Source organism: Paroedura picta, chromosome 13 (genome assembly GCF_049243985.1).
Source record: "Paroedura picta isolate Pp20150507F chromosome 13, Ppicta_v3.0, whole genome shotgun sequence".
In the NCBI taxonomy this organism is placed as follows: domain Eukaryota; kingdom Metazoa; phylum Chordata; class Lepidosauria; order Squamata; family Gekkonidae; genus Paroedura; species Paroedura picta.
Window position 1 is genome coordinate 34,006,126 of NC_135381.1, and position 25,884 is coordinate 34,032,009.

The window sequence follows — 25,884 nt, forward strand, 5'->3', positions numbered from 1 at the left end:
AACTCCCCCAACCTTTCTTCATACCTCTTGGTCTCCAAATCTTGTCTCCCTTTCTATCCACTTGACCTCAACGAGGCTAACGCAGCAACAGACATTTGATTTTTGCAGCCTCCAGCTCAGCTACTTGAACTTTATTTCAATAACCGCAGCCCAGCACTTAAAACAGAAGGCATTAAGCAGGAACAGACGTAGTGAGCAGGCTGCCCTAGAAACCTTTACAAAAAGCCAGATGCAGGGCAAAGGAAGAGCAGAAAGAAAAGAGAACATGGAAAACAAATTAAGAGGAGAGGCACTTTAGGACACCCCCCCACCACCCAGGGGGGGGCTCCATGGCATCCACAGGGAGCCTGCATGGAATCTGGTTCCAACAGAGTTACAAAATGAGATTCAGTCAATACAGCCGGCTGCCAAGAACCACCCTTCAAGGCCCACCGCAAAATTCCCTTTATTGCTACAGATGTGAAGACACAGTGTCTTGCTCCAGCTTCTCTTTAAGAGAGCTGTTCTCCAGCCAAGTGGAGGCCCCGGTCATCCCTGCCTCCCATTTCCAGTCCCCAGTTAAGCAAGAACAAGGTTATGGCTTTGGCCTAGCCATGGTGGAGCGAAGAGGAAGCATTCCTTCTGCCCAAGAGCCTGGGTACTTGCACATCTTCTGCCACAGGCTGATCTCCTCACCCGTAGAGTCCATCCAATCCACCATCTGGCCATTACTCATTCCTGAAACAGAGCAACAAGATGAGATATAAAGAGCTTTTTCTGTACCCCACTTTTTTACTATCTGAAGGAATCTCAAAGTGGCCTGTGAGGTAGGTGGGGGTGAGAGAGCTCTGAGAGAACTGCTCTGCAGGAACAGATCTGAAAGAACTTTGCCTAGCCCAAGGTCACCTAGCCTGTGGAGGAGGAGTGGAAAATCAAATCTGGTTCTCCAGATTAGAGGCTGCCACTCTTAATCACTACACCACGCAGCTGTGGGCATCCCCAGGGTAGGGGAAGAGCCCATTTATGCCCCCCAAAGTCCCAGGTTCAATCCTCTACCTGGCCAGTGAAATGGATCTCAAGTTGCTGGGAAAGACCATCATCCTGAGATTGTATCGAGCTAAACAGAGCAACAGGTAGACCACAAGGGCTTCATTGAGCAGAGCAGCTTCCTCACCATTTCCAGCCCCCAGCCGGACTCCCCCCAGGAAGTCATTGCTGGACAGGGGCTCTCGGTCCCACACAGTGAGCTCCAGACAGATGTGGGGCAGCTCTTCCAAGGTGACATGGTTGTAGACGAACGTATGGTTATAGTGAGGATTTAGGCTCTTCTTTACCACGGGCGTTTTCCTTTTGGTGGCCCTGTTCCGCAGAGGGAGCAAGTATCTGCAGAGAAGAAGCTTGTTTCTTTACCGCATTCATCACATCCCACCCTCCCGTAAGTGAGACAATCAAGGTGGCTTGCCATCCAAGAGGCAATAAGTGTCACATACAAATGGCATCAATTGGAACAGCACAACAGAACAGCTGCAAAGTAGACGGGGAGAGTTATCTGTCTGCACAGGGAAGATTGTTTGAGAAGAGATCGAGGAAGAACCTGACCAGTTCACGCAGGCAGTAATTTGACCTTAAGACGTAGTCATGAGAAGAGGCCCCCAGTTGGCATCAAGGCTATAGCAGAAGGAGGGACATCAACCCTTTTCTTCCTAAGCAGTTTCTCCTGATGGAGAAATCAGGTCTCCAAGTTGCTCTCGGGGAAAGAGGCAGGCACAGGACATGGAGCTTCTGTTTCCCAGCCCCACCCAGGGTAAGAAATATTTGGGACATATGGGGTGACTTGCATTGGGGAAATGGCATATGCAAAAGGGTTAAGCACCCTCTCCTCTTTGCAGCTACTTTTTAAGGTTATTTATTTATCACATGGCTAGAAGATCTAAAGATTGTCTTTCCAGCCAAGCAAGGGACCTTCAGAGGCAGTTTGCCATTGCCTGCCTCTGCAACCTGACCTCTAGTGGTCCTTGGAGGAACTACCACCTAAACCGGAGGTCTCCAGGGCCGGCCTGCTTAGCTTCCCAGATCTGATAGGATTGGACTGGGCTATCCATGAGTTATTTGATTCTCACTGGGTATCAGGTGTTCCTCTTTAGGGAGGGAAGAAAGCAAAAGCATCCCTACCTTCAACAGTCTCGTTGTCTCTCTTGAAACCGTACTTGATCCCAGGTACCCCATCACAGCCAGCATCTTGTACAGTTTAGCTCTCATTTGAGGGCGCAAGACTCAAAGTACAAGGTAAGGGAACTGTTCCGATGCCCAAGCTTTATCTCTTCCCCCTCACCCCACTCCCATCTGCTCCATCCAGACCAGGAAACATGAATCAAAATGGTCCCTGCCTCCTGCTCCACTTCCCTTCATCTGGTTACAAAGCGCCCCCAATTCGCTCACCCCTTGACAAAGCTGTCAGACGTCCCTCCAGATTTGATCGCTGTCAAATTCTTGGCTTCCTTGATCCAGACCTGAAGTTCGCCACCTTCTTCCCGTTTGCCTACAAGAGACACGGGTGGGGAGACAAAGGCCACCAGTCCAATGCAAGAACACCCCACAAGCTTCTTTTAACCATTCAAGAAGGAATGTGCAAACTCCAAGAATATTTAATCAAATAGGGAAATCAAGTTTCTAGACCTCACAGAACAATTTGGAAATGAGCATGCAGTGCTCATTGTAGTTGGGGAAATAAAAGCTGCTTAAGGGCCCTCAATCCTTACCTTTTCTTCCATTCCCTGCACTGGGATGCTTTGAAGGTGGGATATATTTTAAGGAAACCACCAGCTCGCCCTTATATTGGGGGAAGGCAGCTGAGTCAGCACCCTAGAAGAGAAATATGTGGAAATGAGCTTTGTGTGAATTGGAGATTCATGCAACCAGCTTGATTTTTGCAGGGCTGACTAATCCAGGGGGGGAGGGGGGTAGATAAAACAATCCAGAAAGGTAAGTGGAGGAGAACATAAGACAAAGCCCATTCCTTGCTGGGGGACAATATGAGTACACTGCATACAGTTTGGAGGAGATGTTGGTTGCAAACAAGGTGGAAGAAAGAGTGTGAGCTGCATTACTAAAGGAGGATGATTTCAAAATTCAGGCCTGGGAGGGTGGAAATGTAAGTAAAAGGAAGATTTGTTGAAAATGTATTAGAGAAACAGGAGTAAACTCCTGTTTTCAGCAGCAAGAGCGACTGAAAGTCTGCTACATTTTTATCCCACCCTTCCTCCTAGGATCTCAGACCCAAACATGTTACAGTTTTTATCATGGAGGGTCTACATTGCCTCAATCTGACTTTTGCAGTCAGACTCCAGGGGTGTTTTCCAAGTACAGAGGCTGGATCCCCCCCTCCAATTCGGATCATGACTGTAGTGCAGGGAGGAAGGAACAGCAATCCCCGCCCCGACACACACACATTAATTTTCTGACCTAAAACAGTGTGTGTGTGTGGGGGGGGCGGTCAGTTACATGTAGCTTATCATTACAATGTCAAATGTCAAACCAGGGAAACCCAAAATCTACATTATATGGTTTTGTAATGAGGAATTGGGCTCAAAGAATGGTTCTCTCTCCCCTCTCCATTTTATCCTTACAACTCTCCTGCAAAGTAGGTTCAATTAAGAGTGTATGTGGCTCAAAATCTTCTGGTGATATTTATTTCTGAGTGGATCTCTCAAGTCCAAGTCTGACCTTCTTCACCCCACAGGCATGGGTCCTCCACCTCTCATATACCAAATAAGACTATGGAGCCCTGCATGTCTTCTGAAATTTCACAGCCCTCACATTACTTGCCATTCTTGAAATTAAAGCATGTGTAACTATCATTCCATAGATTGTGTTATAACTTTTATTATTTACAGAATCACAGAATCATAGAGTTGGAAGGGGCCATACAGGCCATCTAGTCCATCCCCCTGCTCAACGCAGGATCAGCCCTAAGCATCCTAAAGCATCCAAGAAAAGTGTGTATTCAACCTTTGCTTGAAGACTGCCAGTGAGGGGGAGCTCACCACCTCCTTAGGCAGCCTATTCCACTGCTGAACTACTCTGACTGTGAAAATTTTTTTCCTGATATCTAGCCTATATCGTTGTACATGTAGTTTAAACCCATTACTGTGTGTCCTTTCCTCTGCAGCCAATGGAACAGCATCCTGGCCTCCTCCAAATGATAAGCTTTCAAGTACTTAAAGAGGGCTATCATGTCCCCTCTCAACCTCCTTTTCTCCAGGCTGAACATTCCCAAGTCCCTCAACCTATCTTCATAGGGCTTGGTCCCTTGGCCCCAGATCAACCTCGTCGCTCTCCTCTGTACCCTTTCAATTTTATCTACATCCTTCTTGAAGTGAGGCCTCCAGAACTGTACACAGTACTCCAGGTGTGGTCTGACCAGTGCCGTATACAATGGGACTATGACATCTTGTGATTTTTATGTGATACATGCTTGATACATGCTGCGTATCGAGCAAAAGAGATCCTGTCCAGCAGTGAAGATGTGAGTAAACAGTGACCAAGGCATCTTCTGTTGACTCAAACTGTCCTCTCCAATCCACCCTTCTAATGACAGCCCCCATTCACCTAAGCTTCCCAGCACAAGCATGATTGGTTAGCTCCCCTAATGTTGCTGTGTACCAGGGCTACATGTTACTGAGATAAGAAGAAGGGCTGGGCTTTTTAGACCCTGCTTTTCACTACTCAAAGCAGCTTACAATCACCTTCCCTTTCTCTCCCCACCACAGACACCCTGTGAGGTAGATGAGGCTGAGAGAGCTCTAACAGAACTGCTCTGCCAGAACAACCCTAACAGAAATGAGACTTTCCCAAGGTCACCCAGTTGGCTGCGTGTGGAGGAGCGGGGAATCAACTCAGCTCTCCAGATTACAAACCACTGCTCTTAACCACTACACTAAGCTGGGGACACATACCATTTTCCATTCAGGTGGCATACATATTTTTGCAGGTAACCTCTCCACATTTGTTTCTTTCACTAAGGCTGAAGCCTAAAATGCAGATGATGTCAGAGAGCTAGAAATGCCACAGTTAACCTGGTTGCAGTGTCCCTGGAGCATAACACACCACCTTTAAGAGGAGCTAAGCTCAAGTGTGGTCAAATTCGAATGTATTTTAATACAGCCCTGCAGCCAGATAAAACAGATAGCAAGAAAAAACATTTCACAGCAGAAAATTGAATAATCAGGGAGCCAGTACAAAATTTAAAATATATAACATTGTATAATTGAATGCATAGTAAAATTCCTCTAAAACACCTTTAAAGGTAAAGGTATCCCCTGTGCAAGCACCGAGTCATGTCTGACCCTTGGGGTGATGCCCTCTAGCATTTTCATGGCAGACTCAATGCGGGGTGGTTTGCCAGTGCCTTCCCCAGTCATTACCGTTTACCCCCCAGCAAGCTGGGTACTCATTTTACCAACCTCGGAAGGATGGAAGGCTTAGTCAACCTTGAGCCAGCTGCTGGGATCGAACTCCCAGCCTCATGGGCAAAGCTTTGAGACAGCTGCCTTACCACTCTGCGCCATAAGAGGCTCATAAAACACCTTTACTTAAGCTTAAGTTGCCTTTCCCGTGTGCTAAGCACGTGCGCACAAAATTTGGCAACCTGCTTAATAATATGGCCCCTACTATTCCACAGGAGGAATTTAACTTTTTCTTTGTTTGAGCTGTTGGAGGAATCCATGAGTCATGGGAGGATGAATTTATTTCTTACAGAGTTGAAGGTAGGGCACCTTAAGAGGACATGTTTGATTGACTCTATTTCCCTGGAATTACAGGGGCAGAGTCTTTCAGCTGCTGGGGTTTTCTTGAAGCGGCCCCAAGTGCGGTCAGAAAAGTGTGTAATGCACACCTTGCCATGCAGCGGGAGACACTCCTCCAACTGGTTCTCAAAATTCCAGGAGGCCATGGGAACCTCTACCTCTCCCAAGAACATATTTCGGCCAAAGCGATCATGGTGCCAGACTGAGAACTGCAGAGTCCTGGCCATCAGGAGGGATTTGTTGATCTCATACTAGAAAAAGAGAACAGAAAGGAGGTGATCCTTCAGCAAGGGAAGGCATCGAAGATGATTTAGGAAATTAAGTTACACCTTTAGAGCTTTCACAAAGCAGGTATCTGCTTCATCTGATGCTAACGGAATAACGAGACGTTACAGCAAGGAGTGGTATATAAATCAAATAAATAAATAAATAGTTCTATGCAAGCTAAGGAAAAGTATCATATCTATTTCCCAAGATGGCCCAACTATGCGGATCAAGACATCCACACAATGGGGCCACCCAGGAATACGGTAGTGGTTACTGCAGAAACATCTAAAACTTAAAAAGAAAAGGAAAAGGAGGAAGAAATGGAGGTTAACACTCCTCCCACACATTCCCTGAAGAGTTGATGCAGACATTGCAACTTTTCAAAATGACACTCTCTTAGTTCATTGAGGAGGGCCATAGGACCTTCAATAAATTAAATGTTACATTCTGTCCAAGGGAGGAAGCCTCAGTTGTTTGTGGTTCCCTAACCACCCTTAAATGATCACTGAGATCTTGTAGCTTAGTTCCATGAGACCTCTTCTGCCGTTATGAGGTTGCATAGCAAGTGGGGGAGGAGGGAGACAGAACAACTGTGATCCATGAGACATTAACCTCTAGATTAGCTTTACACCGGCCTACCCTTGTCCTTTCCCTGGAAACTCCAACTGGTACAGAATGCAGCAGCTAGGGTCCTCACTGGGTCATCTTGGAGGACCCATGTCCAGCCTGCGCTGGCTACCAGTTATGGCCTGGAACAAGGTCAAGGTTTTGATTTTGATCTTTAAGGCCATACGTGGCTTGGGCCCTGTCTATCTGAGGGAACACTTGTCTGCTTATGCCCCCTGCACGGCCCTGTGGCTTTGCAAGTACTAATCTGTTAATGGTCCCTGGCCCTAGAGAAGTACACCTGGCCTCATCCTGGGCCAGGACCATTTTGGTCCCAGCTCCGACCTGGTGGAATGAGCTCCCAGAAATGCTGAGGGCCCTGACAGAGCTCTTCTGCCCGGTTTTTGGTTGAGGCTGGGTTGTTTAAAAGTTTTGGGGCTCTCCAGATTTTTCACTACATATTGAACCCTTTGTGGATGTTATAGAGGGGGTGAATGACTCCCCTTATTTTTCTGCTATTTCTGCTATCCCCCCTATTCTGGGGATTTTATGTGCTTTTATGTAATCTGCCTCAAGTCTCCCAAGGAGGTGGATGGACTATAAATGTAATAAACAAACTTGGGGGGCGGGGGTGGAGGCAATAGGCAATGGGCAATGAGTTTTTACCTGTGCCCCCCACATGTAGCTGAGCCCTTACCTTTAGCATCTCATTGTACAAGGGATTGACAGTACTTCGTTTGATGGTGGTTTTGCGCTTCCCTTGTCGGGATTTGTCCGGAAGAAGGTACGTCTTCACATACCTGAAGGAATCAGAGAGGTAACATTTCATCCCAACTATTTGCAGCTGCACAAAGGAACAAACTTACACTGTCTGCAAGTCCCTTTTTAATGCTGACGAGGTCAATAAGGCAGATCAACCTGGGCAGGTCCTACTCTCTGCACAACGCAGGAAATTTGCAATTACCTCTCCCTCCGCCACACGCACACAATGACCCCCTGCTGTATGGCCAGAGGAAAGCCAAAAACCTCCAGGTCCCCGGGCCAACCTGGTCTGGAGGAAAATGCCTTCCGCACCCTCAAGTAGCTATGGGTATTACTCTGGGCATCTAAGCCTGAGAGCCACCAACTGGCTCATCCCTTCCTGTCCTCCGTCTTGCAATCTGCCGAACTTCTCGTCACTCACGGGTTGGAGCGCTTCTTGGCCTCATCGGCGTAGGCCAGGTGGCGGCATTCCTTCACATGGATGAACAGGATCTCCACCTTCTGCTCGTAGCTCAAGGAGAAGGCGATCTCCCCCGTCACAACGATGTTGCCAAAGTCCCCAGCCTCACTGTAAATGCTGACCATGCTTCCCAGAGTGCTCTGAAGAAGAAGAAAGAAGGATGGGCTGCTGGTCCTTCAGGTGAGGCCTTTCACCTGCCCAGTCCCAACTCTGGCCCTGAGCTCCACCAGGGTCCTATTCTGCCTCACCATCCCCAGCAGTGGGGAGCAAGAAAAACAGTACCTGTTCACTCCCAAAGGGCAGTTTGGCCCTCCTTCCAGAGCCATGAATACACAGAGAAGTGGGGAAGGACAAACCTCCGAGGAATGTTCAGCACAGTCAACAGCCCCTCCAGAGGATCCCAGGATCTCACAGGGCCAGTGGCTTGCTCAAAGCCCCCTTGGGATTTCACGAAAGAACCAATTGCTAAAGCTACTACTATTTTAGCCATGCACTATCAGGCCTTGTGGTGGGGAAGGATCACTAGTACTGCAGATATAGCACTGGCTGCGTATTCAACCCCACACGGAGATAGCAGATCACTCAGCACTTTCATGCATGGCACCAATTTATGTACTCTAGAGCAGGGGTAGTCAACCTGTGGTCCTCCAGATGTCCATGGACTACAATCCCCATGAGCCCCTGCCAGCAAACGCTGGCAGGGGCTCATGGGAATTGTAGTCCATGGACATCTGGAGGACCACAGGTTGACTACCCCTGTTCTAGATGATCTATTTTGTGCTCCCTTGCATGCAGTAGTGATCGGTTCCAGGACTCACGGAGGACACGCCGCTGCGGATGCTGCCCCGGGCTGCCCTCCGCCGGTGAATCTCTACCAGGCTGTCGATGTCTTCCTCTTCCTCCTCCTGGAAACAGAGACACAAACTTGGTTTCAGCCTTGAAACCGGCCCAACACACACAAAGGGAGTGCTGCGCCAAGGCTTTTTGCTCTTTAACAAACTGAAGATACACACGCACACACATAAACACACACAGACATCCTTGACAGCCAGCATGAAGTAGAGGTTAAGAGGGCCAGACTCTAATCTGGAGAATGGAGTTTGATTCCCCGCTCCTCCACATGCAGCCAAGAAGGGTGATCATGGACCAGTCAAAGTTCGGTTAGAGCTGCTCTTGCAGAGCAGTTTTCTGAGAGCTCTCTCAGTTCCGCCTACCTGACAAGGTATTTGTTACGGGGAGAGGAAGGGAAAGGTGTTTGTAAGCCACTTTGAGACTCCTTTAGGTAGGTAGTAACAAAGTGGGGTACAACAAAAAATCTCTTCTTCTCACACTACACATTGCACCAGGCAGAAAATTAGTCATCTCATTTTGTGTCTTTGATCTTTCTGTGCTGCCTCCCCTTTAACAACTGCCTCCATTCCCCAAACAGGCAGCAGAGAGCAGAATGGTCTCACTTGTAGTCATGAAAGACATCTCTGCTTCTGAGCTACCTCTGAAGAACTGCAGTCCGTGACTGTCTCTGCAGGGCTTTAGCTGGCACCTGTGAGATTCGGATACCCTGGCAATCTCTTATTCTTGTTCTGCTTCTCTCACTGGCCTGGCCCAGCTTCAGGAACTACTTCTTCCCTGGCTACCTCCCTGTGTCGTCTTGAAGCTGGCAGAAAGAACACTCTCAACATCACACTGCAATACTCTCAAACACCCCAGGGACACAGGGAGACGTTCTACATAATGACCCCAACAACTCTGGACAGAGATTCACCATTTCAACGTTGAGGCCGGGCACAGACTTGCTTCTGTCTCCAAGAGATGCGCTTTCACTGCTGACCACTTCCGGGCGCAGGTCAATCACCGATTTGGTGCATTCTGCAACAGAAGCGGCATGAGAGATTGGAGGAGCAGCCGTTTCAGCATCACAGGGCTGGGAGGGGCCTGAACCATTTCCTAGAGCAGGGGCAGTCAACCTGTGGTCCTCCAGTTGTCCATGGACTACAATTCCCATGAGCCCCCGCCAGCGTTTGCTGGCAGGGGCTCATGGGAATTGTAGTCCATGGACATCTGGAGGACCACAGGTTGGCTACCCCTGTCCTAGAGTTATCTGGCAAATCTGTATGGCACTTTCCCCCTTAAACCCAGGATTCAAAGTGGCCTTTGCTACAAAACTCAAAATTAAGGGGAAATACTTCAACAGCAATAATCTACCTTCAAGGAGGGGGAGTGGGAAGAACAATCAGCTATGAAATTAAGAGAGGGGGGAATATAGAAAGGTGACAGTCTTTAGGTCCAAGTAGTAATAAGCAGCCTCCATTTCCCTTCCCAGCTCCTTATATCCTCTCCAGGCAGGGGGCCAAGTTAAGTTACAGCCCTGCAGATGGAATGAGGAGCTGCCAACCTGCAAGCCAAGATGGTAAGTTAACTTTTTCTGAATCAACTGAGAGGATCAGTCGACACCCCAAGACATCTGGCAGGTACCTGTCCAAACTTCCTTCTGAGAAGCCCTCAAAAGGAGGTGCCACCCTTTGTGGCCTCTTCATGGCTGAACCACACACTTATAATCACAGGTAACTATTAGGGGAAGGACCGTTACTCTGGAGTAGAACACTGCTTTGCAGGCAGAAGGTTCTGGATTCGGTCTGCAGCATCTCCAGTTAAAGTAATATCAGGTGATGTGAAAGGCCTTTCCCCAAGACCTTCCACCAGCCAGATGAGACAAGACTGACTTCGACAGGTCACTTGCCTGCTTCTGTATAAGGCTGCTCTGTGTACGCAAGCCCATGCATTCCAGTTAAAAAATAAAAATAAATGCAGGAGCAGCTCTCAAAACTTTCTCACGTTAGTAAGGCCTGGAAAACCTGCTCAAGACTTTGACAAGCTGCTGGTGCTGCTGCTGATCAGAGGATTTTCTTGTATGGCCATGCATGTAGTACCCCCAGGAGATCTGCCGATTGTCTGGCAGCCAAACAAGGGGATTTTGGAAGTTGTTTTCATTGCCTGCCTCCACAGCATGACCTCTAGTGGTCCTTGGAGGAACTCCATCAAAATCCTTGGAGTCTGCCCCCCCCCCCCATCCAAATACCATCCAGGGTCAGCCTTGCTTAGCTTCTGAGATGTGACTGAGATCATGCTTGCCTAGGCTATCCTGGGCCCATTCTGCACACGTTGGATAATGCACTTTCAATGCACTTTAGAAGCAGATTATCCTGTTCTGCACAGGAAAATCCAGGTGCAAAAGCACTTTGAAAGTGCATTATCCAATATGTGCAGAATAGGCCCTGGTAGGGCTCTCAGAGGACAGATCCAAGTCGTTCAAGAGGCATTTTCTTTTAAGGCCATTTACCTGCTGATCGCTGACTTCTCCTGGGATTCTTCTTGAATAAAGTTTCGCTCTCGTCGGCTGAAGCAGTACCCCGGAGCCCCAAACGCATTTCCTGGAAGAGAAACAACCAAACATCCCCGAACATCTTTTATTGACTTCATTTCTATCCCACTCTTCCCCCTCCCATGGCGATCCACAGCAGCTTATGTCATTCTCTGGCCAAGGTCACCCAGCCAGCTTCCATGGCAAGGTGAGGATTCAAACCCAGGCCTCCCAGATCTTAGGCTGACACTCCATCATACCACCGTTATAGGCAGAACCCATGAGTGAGCCACTTTCCTATGGGCCCATGCAGCTGATGCCAACTTTAAGAAGAACCAAGGTCTGTTGTGCTACTTTCAAGCAAAGGTTATAGGCCACTGCTCTGATGCTAGACTCTGCCAATCAACATAGTCAGCAGCAATGGGCATGCATTGAACAGTTTGAAAATATAGAGCCATGGTACCTCTAGTGCAGGGGTAGTCAAACTGCGGCCCTCCAGATGTCCATGGACTACAATTCCCAGGAGCCCCTGCCAGTGACCGCTGGCAGGGGCTCATGGGAATTGTAGTCCATGGACATCTGGAGGGCCGCAGTTTGACTACCCCTGCTCTAGTGTAATATTAGCTACTGCAAGTGAATAAGGACTTCCAAGAGGTTCCAAGTGGTTTCTTTCTAGACATCTGCTACTCAAGATCCTTTAGCTCAGTGGTTCTCAATCTGGGAGTCAGGACCCCTTTGGGGCTCAAACGACCCTTTCCCAGGGGTCGTAGCAGGGCAAGTAGTTTGGCCGGGGGGTGCCATATACACAACAGCCTTGCAGGGTAGATCGAGATAGAGCATTAGACGGTCTAGAGCAATGGAAAAGAGCGAGATAGGCACAGTGGGACAAGAGGCGGAACTTAACTGAGAAACCCAGGGGAAAACCAATTTACATACACTCATGAACAATGGATCTTCACGCCATTGGTCGATTTGGTCAATTTCAGTGAAAGAACACTGTCATAATTTTATGGTTGGGGGTCACCACAACACGAGGAACTGGATTAAAGGGTCGCGGCATTAGGAAGGTTGAGAACCATGGCTTTAGCTGAAGCAGCTGGAACCACAACGTAAGAGTTCCTCCTTAAAATCAGCCGCTCTAGCACCAATCCCAGTCCCTCGCCCAGCATGGGAAGGCAGCTGTGTGAATAGGAGGCAGGCTACAGCTACCCTGGCTGGGTGGAAGAAGAGATCCCTGCATTTTCTCCTGGCCAAATGTTATGGAGGCAAGCCCAGGGCACAGATTCCTGCCACTTGGAATAACAACAGCACAATAGTTTGCAATGGCATGGAATGGTATGCTGATCTATTCAGCTGACGCTGTTTGATTAAGTTCTCAGCTGAGCACTGTTTTGCCAAGACACTTTGTGCCAGACCAGAGTGTCAAGCACTGCCACTTTCAGATTAGTTATTGGCCTCAAATTCAGCGCTGTTGAGAAAGGTTTCTTTTTTCTCTGCTTCCCCAAAACATGTGGTCTATCATGCACCTTTTGGGAGCTTCCCCAGCTTCCCTCTGATCTTCCTCAAACCTGCTTTACTCCAGAGTTTTTGGGGAAATTGCAGTAGGGTCTGGATGGCTGCTGTGTGGAGGGGGAAAAACTCAAATTTTTCAGCCCATGCAGCACCCATTGTTTCTAACCCTGTCTCTGTGGCAGCCATTTCTTCCTCGAAATCCAGGAGGCTTTTCTTTAATTGGCACTAGAAATATCTGTTCCGTGTTATATATTTCTGGTAAGGGCTTGGAGGAGGACTGGTCTCATGTCTTAAATGCCACTCAGTGCTTAAAACCCACTCAGGGCAGCTGTCCCGCCCCTGAGTGCCTCCTCCTTCAACCAGCTTGCCTGTCTGTCCAGCGGCCAGCCAATCACCTTCCCCACCACTGACCCACCCCTCCCACCCCCTCCTACTTCCCTCCGAGGCTCAGAAGCCGCAGATCCCTGCTGACACACCCCATGTAGAAATCACCAAGGATTCTGAGCATGTACAGACTGTTTTCAGCAGACAAGGTACCGAAAGCCCAGTGGTTTCTTGGGGTGAACACAAACATTTGACTCCAAGTGATTCTCATTTATTGACATGAGCTTCAAGCTCAAATCAACCAAGTCAAAAATCCTTTGTTTAACAAACTTCTCTCTTTAGATCTATTTGCTTTCTTTGTGGTTTACTGCAAATATTCTACGGGGCTGTCATTCTCCTACCGAGATCAAGAATCCCCTCTTTTTCTCAGGCACATTTGCTGGATGTGGGAAGAGGACACAAGGAGAGCTCAATTTCTACAGCTGGTACCTCTGGGCTGGGTGCAGTCAAATTTCTGTTCCTCAAGGGCAATAGCCCAATACACAAAACCCAACACACAGCTGGGAAAGAACATTAAAAGCCAAACCAAGCTGTTTATCAATATTTATCCAGAAAGCACATCAATACCAAGACAATTCCGAAAAGTTCATCCATGTGTCACTCATTTGTGGAAGCCCCAAGAGAAGCAAAAGGGTAAACTTACGCTGTCTGAATCGGAAGGAAGAGCCTCTCTGGAGCCAACAGGGATGGTCAAGCTGGACGCATTGGGCCCTGAAGGGCTGAGAGTTTCCATTTTCTCTTGTCTAGGGCTGCAAGATAACACAGCAAGAGAAGGGCAGTCAGAGAAGGGCATGATACTACTCCTCCTCTGGCTATTCCTCACTCTCAACACCCAACCCTTTCAGATCCCTCAGACCACAACAAACTGACCGCCAGTCCAGGCTGACCAGCAAGCATGAATGGGAGAGGCAGTCGTTCTCACCTGGCTGCCATGGGAGCAGGGGCGGGATGGTGCCCATCTAGGCTCATGTTCTCAGTCGATTCTGTGTCACTCCTTGCATCTCGTGGCTCCACTGAGTGGGAGGTCAAGCTGGAAGGAAGAGCAAACGTCAAACTAATGAGCACAGCCTTGGAGAACAGTGGAACACTCCCCAACTTGAGAGGTGAGGAGGGAAGAGTAATGGGGCCAGTAGAAGGATGATAACCCTTCTTCTGCCAGGGCCACCAAGAGATTCTCAGTTCAGCTCTGCCTCTTGTCCCACCACGCCGATCTCGCTTTTTTCCGCTGCTCCAGACAGACGAACGCTCTATCTCGATCTACCTCGCAAGACTGTTGTGTGGATGGTGCCCCCCTCCTGGTAAAGCTGCTTGCCCTCCCACGACCCCTGTGAAAGGGTCATTCGACCCCCAAAGGGGTCCCAATCCCCAAGTTGTGAACTACTGCTCTATAGTCTTACTGCACCATATGACCATTCCTTTCTGTAATATTAACCATGGCCCAGAAATCTGAAGCTACCACCAGTCATCATGGCTGTTCCCTGCTTAGCTGGCCATAGCTGGCCCATGATAGATGAGCATGCTTATTTCCACAAATGAAGACTTCTGGCCTTTCCAAACTGGGGTCCAAAAAGGCAGGAAGGAGACTCACCTAGGTTCCTTGAGGTGCTGCTGGGGGCTCTTTTGCCCACCTTTGGGATCACCAAGCTGGGCCTTCTGAAGCAGAACTTGCCCCACTGTCTCCCTTTTGTTAGCTAAGAAAGGAAACGGGATCAAAAGAAGCCTGAGGCAGCAACCCAGAAAGGCCACCCTCTGCCCAAGAGAATGAGATGTCTGAATTTGAGAATGCTTTGAGAAGTCCCCAAATTTATCCTCTAGGTCTTAATGTTCTACAGCATGTTCCCTCAGAACATAGAGGGAGACCAGGGATATGAGGGAGATCTGGGGAGGATCACACTGATACAAGCAGGGTAACCTGATATAGATAGCTCAAGCAAGCGAGCCAGGCTAGAAGTGTGCAAAAATATGCCCTGCCTATGGTATAAACCACGATGGACTATTTTCACTCCTCTACTTCCTTCAACAAGGATGGCTGTCCAGATACCTCACCTTGGGGCTTGCGCCGTAGGGACATTCGAATGAGGTCACTGCCCAGCCTGTTCGCAAAACGGTTTATTTTTTGATCATAAAACCAGTCCCCAGTTGATTTCTTGAGCTCCCTGAGGGGAGAGAAAATAGAGTTTTTAAAAGATCACTCAGAAGAACCTATAGTCACTTCTGAGCACTTCATGCAAGCATGAACACAAAAAAAAAACTAAACACAGCACTGCAAAAATGTATCCACATTTTTCCCACCCCATATTTTATAAGAATATAAAACCGCAGAAGTTTAAATACAGTGATTTAAGAAGAATCGAGAAATCTTCCTGTTTTAAGGGGAACCTTCTTTTTCCCATCTCCCCAAAAACATCAGAAAAGTTCACAACAATAAATTCCATATAGCACATCCCAGATGCAAACTTGAAAGCATCTTAAACATGTCAAATCTGAGAAGCCCCAAAACTGATCAGTTTAGGTGGGACATACTAAATGAAATCTGTTGTTATTTAAGAGAGATCTCAGATTGCTTCTGATACCTTAATAAAAGTCAGCTGAACAAGAGGGCTGTCCTTGGAGCAGAAAGAACACATGGTTCCTCATTGTATTAGAACATGCACATTTTAAAAATTATTCTTAAAATATAATATGTTTAACTTGGTTCTGTTTTTTTTTGGGGGGGGGTTGCTGCAGCAGCTGCGGATTCAGTTTCTGTGTTTCTAATCTTGAACACTGAAACTTTAATTTAAAAACAGAACCAAGTTCATAGCCCTCATCAATTTTCCTGAACACGCCCAATGAATTATGAAACTGTCATCCTTGATGTTTTGGAGATTTTGCAGAAGATATCATGCGGTGGTCAAAATAAAGTGCCATCCTAGGTAAACAAAGAACACAGAAAAGATTTCTGAGCAGGTAAATCAGAGGTCCTGAATTCACAAACAGGAATAGATTAGATCCAGATGAACAAGGACAGAATCTCACTGGCAGCCTTTTAAATGAAAAAACAGAGTCCCAGATGTTAGAAACAAGGGCTGATTCTGCACTTACTTTGTTTATTCCGTTGTGGATTCTGCTGAATTCAGATTGATTTGAACTCAGGTCTTCCTCTATCCCCCCCTCCCCATTGAAACAGAAAAGTGTTCTGCACATGGTTAGGGATGCTCAGAAGGGGGGGGAGCCAAGTGCAACAGGAGCCTCTTTCTTTCTTTTCTTGAAGAGGGGTGGGGAGAGGATTAGAGACAGAGAAGGGGGATTAAATCCCAGAGACAAATGTCTGCCGAGAGAAGTTAAGGCTTCTGGAGCTTCTGCCAAGAGAAGTTAGGCCTTCCCCTTTAAAGGAAGCCTTGAAAACTGGGAACAAGGAAGCCTTTGAACTGACGCTCTAGCTAATCAGGATTTTTCTACAGCATTGGAGGCTTGGCAGCTACTTAGTTCAGGACAAGCAGAGAGCTGCACGCTTTCTCATGCCGATTTTTCAAATATCGAGGGTTATATCCACTCCAGGATATCGTGGGGGGAAGGTTGGGTCACTCGGGATCAATCCTGCTTGCTGCAGAGGGAAAATTTTAATTGCCCAAAATCAAAATGGAAATTGCATTCAGTGTGGATGGCAGGGATGGAATCAACTTGGGATTCGAATAAAAGCTCCGAGCAGATTCAGCTAAGGTTGTACATGGAGGCTCAAAGACAAAACAAAAAAAAGATACCAAGGTAGGAACAGGCTGAGGCCATCAGACTTACGCTTCCTTGGTGCAAACCTTGCAGCGCCAGGAGCTGTTGGCATTATAAGCACGGCAGTCCCGGCACACCAGATGGTTACAGCCACGGCAAGTGTTGGCTTTGGGGCTGATCCGGCCCAGGCTCTGCTGGCAGCGGGCACACGTCCGTGCACTATAGCGCTGGCTACCCCTCTTGGCCCCTTTCCTGCGGATCTCCAGAAGTTCATTCTTCAGACGCCTGTTGAGAGTGGCACAGGAGCAATGGCTAAGGATTGATGCGTGGCAAGCTAAGAGCGTAAATCAGTTCCACAGGGCCTGTGGAAGAACTGTTCCACCAAGTCCAAAATAAAACCACCAACATCACTGGCAGTCTTCAAGCAAAGGTTGGATACACACTTTTCTTGGATGCTTTAGGATGCTTAGGGCTGATCCTGCGTAGAGCAGGGGGCTGGACTAGATGGCCTGTATGACCGCTTCCAACTCTATGATTCTATGAACAAGTGCTGACCTCTCTGCTGTGTGATGGGAGAGATCAGCTCCTTAATGCCAAACCCTCCCCCCCACCCGGTCTGATATGTTTTAATTAGCAGCAATTAGATTATATTGTTTTAACCTGAGTTATTGTCTATATACTCTTATGATTTTTTAAATCTGTTTTGAGCTTTACTGAAAGGGCAGGATAGGAAAATAAAGATGATGGCATGATTATTATATGAAGCAGCAGAAACCAATTGAGTCCAACACCCTACCTTGAATAAAACTGGTCTTAAAATTAGTCTCAAAGACGCCACTGGACTCGAATGCTGTTCAATTGTTAGAACAAGGCGATAATTTTACAACAAATCTACTGCCACAACCTGCAGCTTCTTTTCATTCACAATGTTCATTTTTAAAAATCCTCCAGAAAGTGAAAGAATGCAGAGTAGCTTGTAGATCAGACAATAGATCATGATAACATTATTGCTCTGTAGCAATCTAGCAACTGCTGGTTGGTTCAAAAGGCAAAAATCCTCTCCAGTGACAGGGGGAGACGAAATTATTGCAAAGGGGAAACCATTCCAGTATGTTGTAGCATAATAACGCAAAAGCCCAGTGACACCTTAGGTTAAATACTTATTTCGAGTCACCATTTATTTCTCTAAATAACAGCTGTGGGTGCAGTAAAACAAGGAAAAAAATTGGGGGGGCACAGGGGGGGACACTCTGTGTAAGTGGTAAATGGTCCACAAAGGATCATCGCTGTGTGGTACTTAGAGTACTTTTCTAAGTACTCAAAATGTGTCACGTGCATACCGTAGCACAGGGGTAGTCAACCTGTGGTCCTCCAGATGTCCATGGACTACAATTCCCATGAGCCCCTGCCAGCATTTGCTGCATTTGCTGCCAGCATTTGCTGGCAGGGGCTCATGGGAATTGTAGTCCATGGACATCTGGAGGACCGCAGATTGATTACCCCTGCCCTAGCATCTAAAACGGGATGGCGACCAGTCCAATAATCCCAGTATTCAGCCACTTCATCCTGCCACCTAGTTCCACATAATGCATGAGAGAGAGATTCACAAAAGATTGCCAGCTGGTGGAATCATCAGGAAGCACCTTTTCACGGGCAGCAGTTTCTGCAGGCTCCCGGGAGAACATAGGAGATTAACAGACGATTATACAGAACTCGGCAATCAAGCATGGAGCAATGGAAAAACGACAGATCGTCAGCACGTATCCTGTTAACAAAGCCCCCACCCACCTCTAATTTTTATTACTGGGCAGGGATCAGATGGTGCTGTATAAATTTAAAAAAACAGGAAGGAGTAGATGCATTACAATGAGTCTAAACTGATCATAAAGAAAAAGCCTCCACAAAATGCCACATTGCTCTTCTCTCCCAGGGCCCTGACACATAACAAAAGACTACACCATGGGACAGAAATAGCAAACTAATCCAGATTCAAATAGGTAGCCGTGTTGGTCTGAAGTAACGCAATAAAATCAGAGTCCAGGAGCACCTTTAAGACCAACAAAGGTTTATTCAAGCACTCGAGTGCAAGCACTCGAAAGCTCACGCCTCGAATAAATCTTTGTTGGTCTTAAAGGTGCTCCTGGACTCTGATTTGATTGAACAAAGACCAGTGAAAGAGCTGGGCCATGAATGGAGAACGCCCAGAATCCTCTAGGATACAAGGTGCAACCCATCAACCACCAGCCATGTAACATGGCCCTGGTAGGTGCTTGGTAGATCCGGAGTTTTGCCCTTCTAGTCAAGGAGCCATAGCAGGAAGTTAATCAAGCAGCTGATGGCTTGGGAGGGTGGTGTCGAGACCTACAGGCCTTAACCAAGCTATGTTCCCATCCGAAAGGCTCCCTCTGTTCTTCAGGCACACTTACCTGGAAGCAAGTCAAACTGAACCCAGTGGGACCAGCTCCTGAGTACACCTGCACATGGTTATGTCTAACATCAGCAGAAGTATTTTTTGGCCCAGCAGACACTTTCAAAGCCTCACAGCATCTTAGCACTTAACCAAACCTTGCCGGCCATGCCTCCCTCTCCATTTTGCCTTCTTACCTAATTCTCTTCTCCTCAGCTTTCCGGAGCACCTCATCCCGCTGGAGGACCTGGAGGATCAAGTCCCTCTCTGCCTCTGAGAGAAAGGACAAGTCCACGGCCTCTGTCATGGCTTTGAGCCGAGAGCTGCCTAGTGGTGTCCTCAAGTCTTGCTGAAAATTCTAGGAGCTGGAAGGAAATTAAGAGTGTTATCGTCGAGCAAGACACTGCATATTCGTTTAACGCACTGACGGAAGCCGACCCAAGCTAAATTTCTCATTACCTTTAGAGCAGGAGTCCCTTCTGAGTCTGTGGGCACCTTTACAAAGCACCCCTTGATCCCCATGCCCTTGATCCCCATGCAGGACAACCTTCCCCATCCTCTTCCTACCACCAAGCTCTAGCACCCCTTGTATTCCTGGATACAGCGGGCTTTACATACAGGGGTAGTCAACCTGTGGTCCTCCAGATGTCCATGGACTACAATTCCTACGAGCCCCTGCCAGCAAACGCTGGCAGGGGCTCGTGTGAATTGTAGTCCATGGACATCTGGAGGACCACAGGTTGACTACCCCTGCATTATAAGATACGACACACACTACATTCTTTAGAATTACTTCCCAACTTGACGATGTGAACCATCCAAAATCAAGAATGTTACCATCCTATCAGCTTCTACAGGAAACAAACTAATAATCTCTCTCCAACCATAATTAAAAGCCCTTAACCATATCTGGATTTGTTCTCCAGATTCTTTTGTAATTATAGTAAGTCTCTCCCTTTACAACAGTTTTAATAGATTAATGCTTTAAGTACTCTGCCAATATTTTACCCCTCTACCAGTCTTCATTTTTCAGCCCTTGTAGTTGTACCTACTAAATTTTCTTTCCCCTTTACTAAATCCGTTAGGTCTACTTTCAATTGTATGTTATAGCTCATCATTTGATGTTCAGTATAAAAGACAAAAGAGCCTCTTGTGGCGCAAGAGCCTCTTGTGGCGCAGAGTGGTAAGGCAGCCGCCTAAAAGCTTTGCTCATGAGGTTGGGAGTTCGATCCCAGCAGCCGGCTCAAGGTTGACTCAGCCTTCCATCCTTCCGAGGTCGGTAAAATGAGTACCCAGCTTGCTGCTGGGGGGTAAACGGTCATGACTGGGGAAGGCACTGGCAAACCACCCCGTATTGAGTCTGCCATGAAAACGCTAGAGGGCGTCACCCCAAGGGTCAGACATGACTCGGTGCTTGCACAGGGGATACCTTTACCTTATAAAAGACAAGCACACAATGACAACCAGGGGGTGTATCAGGTGCACTACAGAGAATCAAATGATAACTATGGCATGAAGCACAGACACATGTCAGATTTCCTTCAATTCAAACATGATGAAATTTGCCCTGTAAATTACAAGCTGCCTTAGAATCTAGTCCAATCCCCTGATCAACGCAGGATCAGCCCAAAGCATCCAAGAAAAGTGTGTATCTAACCTTTGCTTGAAGACTGCCAGTGAGGGGGAGCTCACCACCTCCTTAGGCAGCCTATTCCACTGCTGAACTACTCTGACTGTGAAATTTTTTTTTCCTGATATCTAGCCTATATCGTTGTACTTGTAGTTTAAACCCATTACTGCGCGTCCTTTCCTCTGCAGCCAACGGAAACAGCATCCTGCCCTCCTCCAAATGACAACCTTTCAAATACTTGAAGAGGACCATCATGTCCCCTCTCAACCTCCTTTTCTCCAAGCTGAACATTCCCAAGTCCCTCAACCTATCTTCATAGGGCTTGGTCCCTTAGCCCCAGATCATCCTCGTAGCTCTCCTCTGTACCCTTTCAATTTTATCTACATCCTTCTTGAAGTGAGGCCTCCAGAACTGCACACAGTACTCCAGGTGTGATCTGACCAGTGCCGTATACAATGGGACTATGACATCTTGTGATTTTGATGTGATGCCCCTGTTGATACAGCCCAAAATGGCATTTGCCTTTTTTACCGCTGCATCACACTGCCTGCTCATGTTTATGTTTATGATAAAATGTTTGTCCTTTAAATTACTATGATCTTTTATAAAACGGAAACTCTTCAATTGTACTTTAGGGCTTTTGACCCAGTTTCTTACTTCAGTCAGGCCTCACCATCTGTCCTATACAAAGGAGGACTTGGAGGGAGCCTCCAGGAGTCTGAGGAGACAATGGGCTGAGTCTTGACTCCTCAGACAGAACAAACAAGGCCCCAGACTAGTCTGTACAGTTTATAAGAGACATGAACCATGAAGTATTGATCGGGAACCACACCTTTCTTGACCTAAAGCCACCAAGAAGCTTAAGAATGAGGTGCAACCAGCTGAGGGAGCTCTCTGCTTCAGGCAGAGTCAAGTATGTTCCTGGGGGGACTCTAAATCCCTTCTGTTTGTGCACGCCCATTCCAGTGGGGCTGGCATTATCATTTATTAGGATATGAACCCTGATTAACTGGAGAAATAACCTTACATAGAACACAAGGCCTCAAATTCTGAACAAATCCTCTGAGCAAATTCCTGAAGATATGGGGAGCAGTGCCTAAGGAGGGGCAGGAGCTCAGTGGGGTGGAACTCAACCTCCAAAGCTGCCTTTCCCTCCAGGGCAACCAATCTCTGCAGCCTGGAGATGAATTATAATTCTGGGAACACTTAGTTTAGTCTCCAGACAACTGCACTGTCATGTATAGAATACTTTCTGCGTAGCAAAGGGGGAAAGAAACAGATTTCAAAGGGGGTGGGAGATGGGGGTTAACAAGGGATGAGCCAGTACATCTGGCCTGGTCTACATATGAGGCAGAATTAGGCTGTAAAGGTAAAGGAAAAGGTATCCCCTGTGCAAGCACCAAGTCATGTCTGACCCTTGGGGTGACGCCCTCTAGCGTTTTCCTGGCAGACTCAATACGGGGTGTTTGCCAATGCTTCCCCAGTCATTACCGTTCCCCCCCCCCCAGCAAGATGGGTCCTCATTTTACTGACCGGAAGGATGGAAGTCTGAGTCAACCTTGAGCCGGCTGCTGGGATCGAACTCCCAGCCTCATGGTCAGAGCTTTCAGACAGCTGCCTTACCACTCTGCACCACAAGAGGCTCTTAGTAGGCTGTAAAACCGGGCACTAATTCAGACTGCAGGTGGGAGTGGAGTTCCATTTCTGAATGCTTCTCTATGTGAAAAAGATTCCCTGCAAATAAAATAATCATCCCAGCCATAAAGAGGAGGAGTACACAGTACAAAAGAAAATTCCTGTGTAAGATCTAAATAAAAAGTGTTTTTGAAAAACACTTTTCTTAGTTATCATAATGGGTCCATTTATTGTAAATTGTTTACAGCATGTAGATTTTTCTCCACAAAAAGAGAACAAAAAACCTGCCCCAAGTCTACTAACAATATTAACAAAATACAGGATAAAGAAAAGAAAAGTAAAAAGTCTCTTCTTGTTATGTTGCTTTATTGTGGCATCCAAACAGAACGGGTTCCAGATATCTCTCTGAGCAGATTACTAGCATCCCTACAGTACAGAGCTAAAGGCCGGAGTATACTCTTAACATTTTGAGATTGAATACAGGTATGGAAGTACCAATTTTCTCACAAGTGAGAGGAACAACCATGAGGAAAATTCCCTTTGAAAATAGGAGATATCTGGAACCCGTTCTGGTTGGATGCTACAATAAACCAACATAACAAGAAGAAACGTTTTACTTTTCATTATCCTGTATTAATTTTGTTAATATTGTTAGTAGCCTTGGGATAGGTTTTTTTTTGTTCTCTTTTTTTCGTAGACACTACAAACCACCCCTTTTGTATTTGCTTGTAGATTTTTCTCAACACTAATAATATCAATCAATTTTCTAAAATTTAAATTAAATTTTAAGATTCAGAGAAGGGATCAGGAATATTCAAGGGGGGCAAGTCCAGATGTGGCTATGCCTTGTTTCCAGCAAAGCCCCTTCTTCAACTTCCTCCCGGTTTCCCATACTCAGAGAGGAAACACATCTGAGAAAACATTTGGCTCTGGCATCTGAAAGACAAACCCCTTTAAGGATGCCCGGAAACCAGCCTCAAGGTTCTATATTCCTGCTTTTGTTTTCTCTTTGTCCACCCTTCCACACACGGCTTCAAATTCAATATCAGGAAACCACAAGCCCAAAACAACCGGCAAGCTCCAGAAGCCCTTGGAGACAGGCAAATTGGTAACAATTAATTAAGCACAATCAGCACACCACTTCCTTAAGTGCCTAATGCTTTGACAAAAACTCCTGCGGGACAAGCACATAACTCTCCAGGTGAGCTCAGATAAACAAAACAAGGCTGGACAACTTTGGCATATATATGGATAGAAGATTCTCTAGGACAGGGGTAGTCAACCTGTGGTCTCCAGATGTTCATGGACTACAACTCCCATGAGCCCCTGCCAGCGTTTGCTGGCAGGGGCTCATGGGAATTGTAGTCCATGAACATCTGGAGCCCTACAGGTTGACTACCCCTGCTCTAGGAGGAACTGACTGCAATCTGCCCTACCAACAGATGCCCAGGTTACAGGCAAAATTTGATTATTCTGTGAGAGCAATTTGAGAGGCAGGCTTCAGTATTAATGGTATCAGGTTTCAAGCATAGTGCAATTAGTCAAGCTAGGATCTGGTAGACCCAGGTTCAGTCACTCTACCATGGAAGCTTACTGGGTTGTTACAATAAAATCAGTGTCCAGGAGCACCTTTAAGACCAACAAAGATTTATTCAGGGCGTGAGCTTTCGAGTGCTATGAACTTCGAGACTATGAACTTCTTACATGACAGGGAAGGGAATATATAGCAAAAATCAATTCTGTTACATCAGTAGACTGTGTCACATAACCAAATACAGCCAATGATAATTCTTTGTTACAACAGCCAATCAATCCCCGGGAATTCAGTTACAAGGATAAATGAGGAGGGGAGAATGTTATAAGACGCTTTCAGTCCCGGTTGGAAGGAAAGTGGCATATTAGTTAAGCAAATAGTAAGTCCTAGGTCATGTGATACAAGATAGCTCTTTCAGTTACATGCAATGCTATCCTGTACAAATACACTTCAAAGCTACATCATTAACCTCAAATGTCCTCTCCAAAATCCCCTGTGTCTGTTGGGTAGACTCTCTCCGTAGCAGCAAACAAAGAGATATGAGATTTGAGCAGTGCATTTTGGAAAAAAAATATGACTTCAGCTCCATACACATTTAAAACCGGCTTCAGAGATAACCCTTGGCTTTTAACAAAGCCACAGAAGCTATTTCTTGATTGATTAAATGAAGTTTACAAAGCAGATTCGACTTGAGAACACACTTCACTTTGGGAGCAGATGGTGAGTCTTTACCGGCACAAAGCACACAAATTTCGAAGCCAAAGAAACTAAAAGGGAAGGGGGGGTTGAGAAAAGTCTTTGGGAAAACGCCGGCGAAGGTACAGTCAAGCAGACTCTACCTGAAATCCAGCGCCAAGTTCGAGTCCGGATCAAGGAAGATGCCTCTGGAAATGCAGAGGGCATCTCCAAAGGAATAAAGACCCCCCCCCCCAGCCCTTTTCGCAGCTGGGAATCAGATGCAAACTTTTGAGGTCTAACTGGGGACAACACCCAAGAGCAGGGGTAGTCAAACGGCGGCCCTCCAGATGTCCATGGACTACAATACCCATGAGCCCCTGCCAGCAGGGGCTCATGGGTATTGTAGTCCATGGACATCTGGAGGGCCACAGTTTGACTACCCCTACCCAAGAGGCTTTTCTACGCTGGGGGGCTCCTAAAACGTCCCAGCAGCCGCAAACAGCTTGCAGAGAGACCCCCCCCCCAGAAGCAGAGCGCGACGAGCTCGGCCTTTGCAGAGGAGCCAGGCTCGGGCGGGGAAGGGCCAAGGCGCCGCACCCCCATCCCCCGGCAGACCTCCCCGAGTACCTGCACCGTCCCGGCTCCTGCAGGCTGGGCTCTCCGCCGGCCGCAGCTCCGGCAGGAAACTTGCCTTGACCCAGGGAGGAGCCGCGCGCTTAAAGGGGCCGCGCCCTCCTCGAGCGGAGAGTAGGGACGTGGGAGCACCTGCTTCGCAGGGGCTCTCGTACGCTTTGCTGGGTTTTTGCCAGCGGACGCTATGGCCGAGCTCGCGAAATGGAACCTCCATGGTCAGGCGCAGCGTATCTCAAAAGGGCTCCGAATCCAGCTTTGCGTGCAGAGTGTGTCCCAGGCCCCATCTGCAGCACCTCCAGGTACAAGGAGCAGCCCCTGGCAATGTGACCTTTGCCTGAGATCTTGGGGAACCCTTGCCAGAGCAGGCAAGACTAACCTTAGGCGTGCAATCCATGTGGCACCTGCCCCGGGCCTGCACTCCCAGGGACCTCGTGCAGTGGTATACCTGCAGAGGTCAGCGCTGTAGCCTCATTCCTCCCCCTTCCTTCTTTAAGGCCCCTCAGAGTGACTCCCCTATGGGAGGGTCT

The 25,884-nt window shown here is 47.4% G+C and overlaps 1 protein-coding gene across 2 annotated transcripts; it reads right to left on the reverse strand.

The window, feature by feature from the left end:
- Positions 1 to 94: 94 nt before the first annotated feature.
- On the reverse strand, positions 95 to 25,867 carry SYTL4 (synaptotagmin like 4). 2 transcript variants are annotated; one of them, XM_077307871.1, is made up of 17 exons: positions 25,734 to 25,867; positions 19,445 to 19,612; positions 16,910 to 17,125; positions 15,179 to 15,288; positions 14,721 to 14,823; positions 14,055 to 14,162; positions 13,776 to 13,881; positions 11,216 to 11,306; positions 9,641 to 9,744; positions 8,697 to 8,783; positions 7,840 to 8,018; positions 7,354 to 7,456; positions 5,873 to 6,034; positions 2,739 to 2,841; positions 2,419 to 2,518; positions 1,154 to 1,362; positions 95 to 717 (listed from the first exon to the last, which is right to left on the reverse strand). In XM_077307871.1, the coding sequence occupies exons 2-17, from the start codon at positions 19,552 to 19,554 to the stop codon at positions 575 to 577; spliced, it is 2,034 nt and encodes a 677-aa protein (XP_077163986.1). In that variant the 5' UTR covers positions 19,555 to 19,612; positions 25,734 to 25,867; the 3' UTR covers positions 95 to 574. The 2 variants fall into 2 exon arrangements, with proteins under 2 accessions (XP_077163986.1, XP_077163985.1); XM_077307870.1 differs by lacking the exon at positions 25,734 to 25,867 and adding an exon at positions 25,352 to 25,651.
- Between the last annotated feature and the right edge of the window lie 17 nt (positions 25,868 to 25,884).

What these genes read in the sequence shown, in the direction of transcription:
- SYTL4 (XM_077307871.1), bottom strand. Translation starts at nt 19,554, where the DNA reads ATGACAGAGGCCGTGGACTTGTCCTTTCTCTCAGAGGCAGAGAGGGAC. An exon ending in GAGAAGTCAGCGATCAGCAG is followed by an intron (nt 9,745 to 11,215) that starts GTAAATGGCCTT and finishes CTTCTGTTGCAG; the next exon opens with AATGCACCAAATCGGTGATT. An exon ending in TCCGCAGCGGCGTGTCCTCC is followed by an intron (nt 8,019 to 8,696) that starts GTGAGTCCTGGA and finishes CTTCTTCTTCAG; the next exon opens with AGCACTCTGGGAAGCATGGT.